The following is a 10,789-nucleotide window of genomic DNA, read 5'->3' as shown; positions in this document are numbered from 1 at the left end:
CGGATGCCAGAGCAGCACTGGGCCCCAGGGAGTTTAGACGGCTGATTTTTTCGGACGTAGATCACCAGGCCTTTCTTCCAAGGCACCTCTGGGTGGACTTAAACTGCCCACCTTTCTCTGTGAGCAACTGAGCACACGCACTGTTTGCACAACCCAGGGACCTCTGGCTGCTCAACTGTTACAGTGGGAGTGGCAAGAACCCACGGCAACTCCCTTCCCAATCATAACACTCATGAACCTGAGCCAGCTCAAAGCCTCAGGTGGGGGGCCAAATTCACTTCTTTAACCTCTCGGGAAACCCCTGGTGATGTTTGCCCACTCCGACCACGTAGCCCTGCACCAATCCTCACAACAGTGTCCAGATTACAAACGAATGCTAGTCCTAAATCTGTCGTTACATCGAACATCAGTTGGAACCAGTTGCAGTTTGCACCTAATGTCACTCACTCACTGTCCTCAATCGACCCTGATCCTCAGTGACCCTGTAGGCCAGAGAACTGCCCCTGTGAGTTTCTGAGACAGGAGTAGAAAGTCTCCTCTTTCTCCCGAGGAGTGTCTGGTGGTTTCGAACTGCTGACCCTGCAGTTAGCAGCTTAACCCATAACCCACTATGCCACCAGGGTCCCTACACTCTAACATCAGTTAGCCCAAAAGTTGCTTCCGTTTAGAGCCTATCTTTCTATGCATTAGAAAACATCAAAGAAACATCCAGCTACACAACACCATCTTGAACAGAATACAGTAATAATAATGCCTGACCGCCACAAGGTAGCACCAGCGAGTTACCCCAAACCATTGTGTGTCCACCCGTTTTCCATATGGCAGGTGTCCAGTGGTTGGTTTGTAGGGACAGGTTGGACTCAAGTCAGACGTTTGTAAGTCCTCAGCCTGGCAACTGCCTGTACTTAACATTTGTCTTTATGTCGGTGGTTTATTTCTGCCTGAAACCAGTTTCTCTCCAAACCACTCACAGCCCCACTACGTCCAGGAATGCCGGCCGACACCTGACCATCAAGAGCAAAGGCCTTCGTAACCAGTACACCTTGGGCCTCAAGCCAGGGGCGAGACTGAGTCTGGGTCGGCTCTAGTCTTGCAAACAGGGGATTTGCAGGGCGCAGAGAGGAAGAGGCCAGGGCTAGCTAACACTCTTGCTGTCATTAGTCGGCGCTGACCCATAGCTACAGGACTGCGTAGAACTGCCCTGTGGGTTCCCGAGAGGGAACGCTTACAGAAGCAGAACGCCTCGTCTTGTCTCCTTCCACAGCAAGCCCTGGACAAGATTTTCCTGAATCCGGGAAAATGGCAAAGCAGTGAGCCGTCCCCCCCCACCCCCTCCCCATGCCAGGGCCAGGTGAACTGGCACTGGGCTCTGACAAGCCCTGGTCAGATGGATGTGCAGTGTGGCTGTTGAGAGTCTAGGGTCAGACCTTGACCTTGGAGCCCATACACATCCACCCTGCTGCTCCCTGTGTGTGTGTGTGTGTGTGTGTGTGTGTGTGTGTGTGGTTCCAGAATCGCTGGGGCTCCCGGTTGGCGTCGTGGCACAACCCCTACCCAAGCCCTCGGCTGAAGAGGGTGGGAGGGCGTGAGGGAGCAGGTAGAGTCCGTGCAGTGGCTTGGGGGTGTGTAGGGGGTGGGGGTGGGGGGCTGGGTGGGGACCCACAGCTGGAGTTCAGTGGACCAGAGGTGGCCCTGCTTAGAGAGGCAGGCGGGGCTCAGGCTGGAATGGGCATTGTTTTCTCAGCAGGGGGACTCACTTGGGTAAACAATGTCAAGAGCTTCCCCGGTTCTCAGCAGGACGGACAGGGCTGGGCTGGGAGCCCAGGCTGACTGGCAGCCGCCTTGTGACCCCAGAGTGGTCACTTCCCTGGGGCCTCAGTTTCCTCCTCTGAGAAATGGGGATATTAATAGACCCTCCTTCCTCACTGTGAGGGCTTGGGGCCAAGGTGGAGAAAAGTCATGTTTGTTTGGAGCAGGGTCTTTCCTGGACCCCCTTGCTTCCTTCCCTGTGGGCTTCTTTGAGCAGAACTGATTCAGAGTGAGAGGGCAGTTTTGTAAGAGAGTGAGCTCCCCAACATAGGGGGTTATGTAAGAGAAAGTGTAGTAGACCTGAATATGGAGTCCCCCTTCCCCACCAGGGAGTTGGAAGACAGATCTGTAAGGGAGTGAGCTCCCCATGGCCAGGGGTATGTAAGAGATGTGAGAGGCAGTATGGTTGAACTGAACGTAGAGCCAGTCCCCAAAGAACTGGAGGACAGTTCGATAGGGGAATGGGCTCCCCATCTCGGGGAGTCTGCAAGAAGCAGCATCGTGGAGATGGACACGGAGCCACCTGGGTTGTTAAAGGGCAAAGCCTTTGAAGTCTGTGTGCCTCGGTTTCCCTCCCCGAGACTGTGAGGTTGGCAATCATCTGGAGGCAAACAGATGGAAGGCACACATTTTTTTGGGACCCGGTTTTAAATCCCGGCCCCTCCCTGAGCCCTGAGCGGTAACCTTGAAGGAGACGACTATCCAGGACTTCTGAACAGGCCCAGCACGGGATGTTCTCAGGCGGTATCTGAGTCACCTTCCCTATGACGCACAGCGTGCCCCTGGCATGACGGGCCTCGGGTTTGGGTGGGGGTCACTGGCAAAGGGCCACAAGCTGAGCGGGGGCCAGGTACCCCTGGCTCGCCCCGTTGAAGTCCCCACCCCCCAGCTGTTTACCATTGGTGGGCTTTCCATGCCCTTGATCTCAGGCCCCAAGTGTCCACCCAGGTGGAAGCTGAAGGCAGGGATGTAAAAGGCCCCTTCCCTTCCAGGTGCACCCTGTCCTGGCTGGCCTGCAAACCCTCCCCTCCCAGTGCAGTCTCAGGGCCTTTGCTTGTGCAGGGGACAGGGTTCTCTCTACTCAGCCTTGGGGCCGGCCCCTCCTGACTCCTGACCCCTTTGCTGCCCAGCTGGCGTTAAAGGGCTTGGGCTTTTGACTATCACCTGGGCCTCTGTTACAGCCTCGGTATCTGCCCCTTCATTGCAAGCAGAGCCCCATTAGCCTCCCCCCATCTCAAAAAAAAACAAAATAAAACACAACAGGCTGAGTGCAAATGTCTCCAACTCACGGGGACCCATGGGTGCCAGCTTTGCTCCCAGAAGTAAGTTGCCAGACCTTTCTTCCACATCACCTCTGGGAGGACTCGGGCTTCCAGCCTCTCAGTTAGCAGCGGAACGTGCAGGACCTTTTGCGTCACCTTTTGCAGGACCCAAGGATCTGCCTCCCCGCAACCCCCTTCAAAGCCTGCCAGTGTCAAATTGGAATGTTTGTACAACCAATCCTTTTAAAATGCAGGATTCCAACAAGCAGGGCTGCAGCCACTTAGCTCAAGCCTGCTTTACAAGCCTCGTGAAACGTCCCAGCACTGGCCAGAGACAGCAGAATCCTGGGGACAGTAAAATTCCGTAGTGGAATTCCCAGTCATGTACCTCATGGGCAGCCACTGCCCGTCGGTCCGAGGAGACTTGCGGTTGCTGCGGTATGGACCAGCCCGGGTGGGCTAGGAAGAAAGGCATGCAATCTACTTCTGAGCATCCACAAAAACCCCGTGGATCCTGATGATCTGATTTGCAGTGGGTTGTGGGGGGGGCAGGACCACTGTGCTTGGGGTCGCCAGGCGTGGGCACACGACTGGATGACTGCTCACAGCAGCCGCAGCAGCAGCAGCAAGCCCCTGCTGTAAGTGACTGTCCCCTGCATGGAGCTGCCCATGTCTTGGCATGCCTGTCTTTTCTCTTCGTCGGCCTCTAAATGCCCTGAATTCACAGCAACACGGAGCACCCTCCTCTGTGTGCCTCAGTCTCCCCACCTGGAGAAGGGGGTGAACAGTCCTCCCCCATCGGCATTGTGAAGGTCCGATGGGCTGAGCACGGGCCGGGCTCACAGGAAGAGCCTCTGTGAGCCCTCGGTGGCTTTTGTAACCTCGGCTCACTTCCACCTCGCCACGAATCTGGGGGGTTGTGAGGATGGAACCTGATTTGTCCTGCTTGCTTCGGTGTCCCTGAGCTGGTACTCAGTGAGAGCGGAGCAGGGGTTACACAGTGGGCTGCTAAAACTCCAAGCTTAGCAGTTTGAAACCACCAGCCGCTCCTTTGGGAGAAAGACGAGGCTTTCTACTTCCATCAAGAGTTAGTCTTGGAAGCCCACAGGGGCAGTTCTGCCCTGTCCTAGAGGGTCGTTATGAGTTGGCATCAAATCACTGGCAGTGACTTTTTGAGTTAAGTGTGGGGCCAGCTCGGGGCCCAGCCTCCCTTGCTGCCCGGGGACCTCACCTGGAGGGGATTACCACATTGCCTGCAGGGGGCCGCTGGGACTCCAGGATCTTCTTCTTGAATTCCTCCAGGGCAGCTGGGTCTGTGGAGGGAGAGAAAAGTCAAGCCTGACCTGTCATCCCAGTGCCCCTGCCCCTAGGCTAGGGGATGGGCTGTGAGCCTTGGAGAGTATGGCTGGGGTGGGTTTAGGGTGGAAAAGAACACCTCCCACGCCCCCCCCCTTCTACTCTCTGTCACTTACCGATGGCCTGGGGGTTGGGGAGAGGGCCCACGGGTCTTGGCAAGGCCACAGACATCGTCTGGGACTGTGGAAAAGAGGGTAGAGGGAGGTTCTCAGGAGTAGGGGTCGTGAGCTCGAAACACCGGAGACCCCTGCCCCTCCACACCTGGGTGGGAGGCCTTCCAGGACAGAGACAGCGACCCTCACAGAGAAGGGCAACCCACGACAGCCGTACACTCACCCATGCCCACCACCAGCCCTCAGAGACTGGAGAGACCCCACTCCACAGCCCCACCTTAGCTCTAACCCAACCTGAACCACAATGCCAACGGTGCCAACCCAGCCAGCCGGGCCGTCCCAAGTTGAAATCAACCCACTCTGCAGCCAACTCCCCGAATCCTCTATGCCACTCGTCCCCAAATCCTGAGCCAAATCCCTCCAGGCTGAACCCAGTTCTAGTTCTGACATCAGCTCCCAATTTAAAACCACGCCTCGCGTAGACTCAAGCTCCATCCTCAACTCACTCCCAATCAGAACCTGGCCTGACCCTGTCTTTAGCTCTCCTCCCTCCAACCCAAGCCATGTCCCTGCTCCCTGCCCCAGACTCAGTATGACAATCCTGACCCCCAAGGGCCTGACCTCTGGCTACACGTGCCCACCTGAGTGTTTTAAGCCCCGCTTCCACATCATGCTTCAGCCTCTACTAGAGATTGATCTGTAATCTGACTTTTACCCCAATCCTATTCTTAGTCCCAACACAAACCTCAGATCCATCCCAGCCCTACAGCCGGCGTTCCACGAAGCCCTAACTTTAAACCCAAAGATGCCTAAGACGTCCAAGTCACCCAAACCAGCTCAGCCCAGCCCTACCCCAAGACCCACATCCACATTGGTTCTGTTCTAGGTCCAGCCCTGACCCTCACCCCAATCCCAGCACCCCTCAGCCTCAACCCAGATTCCCCCCCAACTCAGCCCACCTCTGACCTTAGACCCACCAGCCTCCCTACACCCAACTCAACCTCAACTCTTAAGTCCTCTAGCAAGTGCTTAGTGCATTGCCAAGATCGCAGTGAACGCTTAGTCACCGTGGGCGCTTGGCTAGTCGTGGGTCATGACTTGTTTACTGCCTGTCTCTCCTAAGAGCCTGAAGTCGACATTGTCAATCCTAAGGCCAACAAGGCTCTAAATTCACTGTCAGCTCCAGATCTCGAATCACCTCTTAACCCATCAGCCACTTACATCTACCAGATGCAACTCCAGCCCCAAGGCCTAGCCCCCAACCCAGTCCCATAGCAACCAAGGTACTAGATTCATCCTTTACCCAACCCCAGGGCTGCCACCCCATAGGCAACCCAGACCCAACGTCTACCCCTTCTCTCACTATCCAAACTCCAACCTAACTGCACCTTGAAGCGCAGTGAAACCAGGGGTGGAGCCCTGACTTCACCCAAACCAATTCCAGACACCAAACCAAACCAAACTCACTGCCATCGAGTGTGTTTGGACCCACAGAGACCCTGTAGGGTCGGTAGAACTGGCCCTGTGGGTGTCAGACTAATGCTTTCTCCCGTGGTCAAGTCGGGAACCACCAGGTCAGCCGTTCAAAACCACCAGCCGCTCCACCAGGGCTGACGAAAAGTCAGGTCAGCCTGATGACGCAATCGCTGAACCCCTCACGGGTCAATGGCCTCTCTAACTCGCGTGGTGGCTGATGCCAACTCATGGTGACCCCATGAGCAGGTGAGCAGGCAGACTAGGGGTTTCCAGCCTGTGACCTTTGGGGGGTCAGTTTCCAGACTCACCTTCCAAGGAGCCTCGAACAGCCGGCTTTCAGCTCCTGGATGGCCTGCTTAGCCATGTGCTCCCCGAGGGATTCGACCATTCCTTTAGCCCTCTCCCTAATCCCAGTGTCTTCCTGCACCCTAATCTGACTCCAGTGGCATCGCCACCGGGGGGTTGGGGGCAGGAGGAGGGGGATATGATGCCCCCTGACTTGGTCAGACGGGACAACACAAACATGACCCCTGGCAGGGTGGTGCCAGTCCACCAAGGCAGTGAGATCACGGGATTCGTGTGACCCGTCAGTCACCCAATGCAGTGGCTAGCCATCCCCACTTCCTCCTGTCACCTGTCGGCCGGGTGCAGCAGGCGGGCGGAAAAGAGGGTTGCACCCATGGGAGAGGGGAAGAGGGAAAGAGCTTTGAGGATCCTAATGGGCAGAGGGGTCAGGGCAGCCTGGAGTGGGGGTGTAGGCCCTGGCACCATGGAGATGCCTGGTGTGTTGCCTCCCCCAGCCCCGCCACCCCCAGGATTGAGTATCATCATGAGTTAACACCCTGGGACGCCACCAACCCTGGTGACCCAGATGTTCTCCAAAGCGTCAGGGTAAATACATCTGACTCCAACCCCCATCCGAAACCTGGTCTCAACCCTAAATGGATCCCTCACCCTAACCTGAAACCAATTATAGGACGCCTCTCACCCCCAACTCACCCCCAGCCCCAACCCTTTCTCCTCGCTCTCAATTAGGTTCCTCGTTCCACCCTCCACCCCAGTTCTAATGCCAGCCCCAAAGCCCTGCATCCATGCATGCCCGGAAGCCTAAGGCAACTCTAGCCTCAACAGCCAGGCCTCACCCCATTCCAAGTCTGCCTCCGATGCCTACGTCAACCCAGCCCTGTGCCTCCGACCCACAGCGACCCTACGTACAATGGACCGTGCGTTCCCATGCTTGCCTGGACCTGTTGGGGCAGCCACGGTGGCAGTCCATCTCGTCCAGGGCCTTCCCTCTCTCCGCTTAAAGCAATCGCGAGCTGGCATCACCTCTTCACCCAGCTGTAGCCGCAGCAGCCCCCCTCCCTTCAACTCCAGTCCTAATCCTACACAACGTCAGTCCCCCATCCCGACTCCCCACTGCTAAGACCAGCGACACCCTGGAGCGAGTCCTAACTAACCCAACGCGGAAGTCAACCCTAAAGCCAACTCCACCCCACCCCTCGAAGTTCCGGATCCCCATCACCCAACTCAGCCAGAGTCTGGAGGCCCCAGCCCACCTTGGCCTTGATGCAGGTGTCCAGGGCCGAGGCGCTGACGGCCATCTGCATCTTGAGATACTCAATCTCCTTCTTCCTCTCCTCCAGCTCCTTGGCCAGGCCCTCGCGCTCCTTCCGCAGAGTGGCCTTCTCCTCCAGAGCGAGCTGGGTCTGCCGGGCGCACTCGGCTTGGAGTTTAGCCTCCCGGGCCTGCGCCTCCTTGACCGCTTTCTCCTTGGACTCCTGGGCGGCCTGCAGGCTGCGCTCCAGCTCCAGCTTCTGGCGCTGGAGGTCCGCGTTCTCGCGGGCCACGCGGTCGATGTCGGCGCGCAGGCTGTGGGCCAGCTCCGCCACCTTGGTGGTCATGAGGGTGGGCATGTGTTCGCAGGTCCTGCGGATGGAGGCCACCTCCGAGCCGATGTAGGGGTTATAACCCAGGCTGTCCAGGGCTCGCGAGATGATGGAGTCCCTCCAGAGGTCGCGCAGGGTGGTCTCGAACTTATCCTTGTCGAAGAGGTGGCAGAGGGCTTCCACCTTCTGCAGCCGCTCCTCCGCGATGCGCCGTTCTTGCTGCAGCTGGGCCTGCGTCCTCCCGCACTCGGCCAGCTGTTCCTCCGCCAGCCGCTTGCTCAGCTGCAGGGCCTCCTTGTCTTTGGTGCACACGGCCTTCTCCTTGGCCAGTTCCGCCTCCAGCGTCTTGGCCTTCTGGTCCAGGGCGAGCAGCAAAGCTAGGGAGGCAAGAGATTCAGACCCAGGAAGGGGCGGGGGGGCAGGGGGGGCTGGGGGTGCGCCCGCCCTCCTCACCATCGCAGCTCTTGTTGGTGTTCTTCAGGTGTTCCTGACACTGCTTCTCGCTCAGGATGATGGCGGCCATGTAGCGCTGCTGGCCCAGGTGGGTGGACTGTGAGGGCGAGGGAGCATGGGAGGGAGGTCACCAGCCAGTCGCTGCGGGGCGGGCTCCCGTCGTCCAGAGTCCCAGGGTTGGGGGTCCCCAGGCCGAGCACCCATGTGCTAGGGTGACTGGGCTCTCTCGAGCACGGAGGGCTGGCCTGTGAGGTCCCCCTGGGAAGGCTCCTGAGCTCGGCACTGGCCCACGTGGCCAGTTAGGCTAATGGTCCTATCTGAGGAGCGTGCTCCTGGCTTAGCCGGTCTGGATTGGCGGGGACCCTGGGTGGACAGAGGAGAACGGCTCCCGAGGCTCATCAGAGGACATCTGCTGGCATCAATCTGAAAGGTCAGCAGGTCAAAGCCACCAGCCGCTCCTTGGGGAGAAATACGGGGCTTTCCGCTCCCGTTAAGAGTTGTAGTCGACTCTCTCACTCACTCACTCACTCACTCACTCTCTCACTCACTCATTCTCTCACTCACTCACTCTCTCACTCACTCTCTCACTCACTCACCACTCACTCTTTTACTCACTCACTCACTCACTCACTCACTCTCACTCACTCTCTCACTCACTCTCTCACTCACTCACTCTCTCACCACTCACTCTTTTACTCATTCACTCACTCACTCACTCTCACTCACTCTCTCACTCACTCTCTCACTCACTCACTCACTTTCATTCACTGACTCACTCTCTAATTCACTCACTCTCATTCACTCACTCACACAAAAAAAAAAAAAAAAAGAGTTGTAGTCTGAGAAACCCAATGGAGTCCGGAAGGGCACGGGGAGGGTGGAGGGTGGATGGGATGAGGCTTCCCCGTGCCCAGCCTGCCCTCGAAGAATCAGCAGCTGTGTTGCTGCGATGGGAAAGGAGACAAACACAATCTCGGCCTGACTCTCCTGAACAGGCGCTTCCCCCCAAACCCCAACCCCAAGCCTGGAGCACAGGTAGAGCCGCCCCTGTGAGTGTCTACTCCCTCGATGGCAGTAGAGAAACCCATCCTTCTCCCAGGGAGTGGCTGATGGTTTTGAACTGCTGACCTTGTGGTTAGTAGCCCGGCTCGGCACCACTAAGCCACCAGGGCTCCCCAGGACACCCAGCAATTCCACGTGTAGATGCACACTCAAGAGAAAAGGAAAGGTAGGCCCACCCAAACACTTGTAGCACCAATGTCTACTATAGCAATGCTCAGGACAGCCAAAGGTAGACACGACCCAAATCCGCATCCATGGGTGGCTCCGTGGGGAGAATGGTCCGTCCAGCCAGTGGGGTACTACTAGGCAAGTAAAGGAATGAAGGTCGGATACCTGACTCAGAGCAATAGGATGCTGAGCGGAGGAAGCCAGACCGAGAAGGACCACACAGTGTCCGATAGGCCACTAGTGTTGGGAGCAGGCAGATCGGTTACCCGGGCCTGGGGGACGGGGTGGGGATGGACGGCCAGTGGGGACAGGATTTCCTTTAGTGGGGGTAGGGGATGAGAAGGCTCTGGAACTAGAACAGATGGACTCACAGCCACTTTAAATGCACACACTGCATGAGAGACAATATCTCAATAAAGTTATTTTTTTAGGGAACATTTTCACAGCTGGAACCCACTAAGGCGGCAGTTGAAAAAAAACTATTCAACGGAAAGTTTTCCATTGACCTGAGTCAAGACAGAGCGAGTCGGGGTTGTCTTTACACAGCTGGGCATCTTTCCGCAGCTAACCCCGGGGGCCAGGAGGCTCGGGGTGGGGCGGGGGACAGAAATAGCTCCTGCCTTTTGTTGTCAAGTCTGAGTCTCAGAGGAGTTGCCAGCCCTGGCGGCCTAGTGGCTGAGCGTTGGGCTGCTAACCACAAGGTCAGCAGTTTAAAACCACCGGCCTGTCCGAGGAAGTAGGATGAGGCTTTCTGCTCCCATAAAGATAGGCGGTCTTGGAAGCCCCCAGGGGTAATTCTACCCTGACCTGTGGGATCACTATGAGTCAGAATCCACCTGATGGCAGCAGGTGAGCCACAGAGGGGAGATCTGTGGGTGGCCCCAAAGGCGTGAGGGGAGGTTTCGACAGGAGCAAGTGACAAGAGACAGCCAGGACCCTCCGTATCTTCCACACCAGGGCGAGAAATGCTCCCTGGTCCATCTGGGCTCCCAGTGAGTGTGTACAAGACTGGGGTGCAGAGACCCTGAAAATCACTGTTACAGCCCTTTACCCCGGGTGGCTCATTGGGAAAAGCATTGGGCTGCTAAGCACAAGATGGATGGTTCAAACCCACCACCTGCTCCTTGGGAGACAAATGAGTCTCTCTGCTCCGATAAAGATTTACAGTCTCAGAAACCAGATAGAAGATCATGAGTCAGAA

At 57.1% G+C, this 10,789-nt stretch overlaps 1 protein-coding gene across 1 annotated transcript in view; it reads right to left on the bottom strand.

Moving 5' to 3' along the window:
- The window catches only part of LOC101664502 (plasmalemma vesicle associated protein), a 15,792-nt gene that overhangs the window by 2,113 nt on the left and 2,890 nt on the right, over positions 1–10,789 (bottom strand). Inside the window, exons 2-5 of the mRNA XM_004698127.2 lie at positions 8,359–8,455; positions 7,576–8,282; positions 4,544–4,607; positions 4,303–4,384 (exon numbers count right to left, since the gene is read on the bottom strand). Of these exons, the coding sequence (XP_004698184.2) occupies positions 4,303–4,384; positions 4,544–4,607; positions 7,576–8,282; positions 8,359–8,455 (950 nt within the window). The remainder of the gene's footprint in view (positions 1–4,302; positions 4,385–4,543; positions 4,608–7,575; positions 8,283–8,358; positions 8,456–10,789) is intronic.

This window comes from Echinops telfairi, unplaced genomic scaffold, assembly GCF_000313985.2.
Source record: "Echinops telfairi isolate 266 unplaced genomic scaffold, ASM31398v2 ScPeMD7_7457;HRSCAF=8495, whole genome shotgun sequence".
NCBI lineage: Eukaryota > Metazoa > Chordata > Mammalia > Afrosoricida > Tenrecidae > Echinops > Echinops telfairi.
Note: the sequence above shows the minus strand (reverse complement) of the source record. Positions and strands in the feature narration are given on the sequence as shown.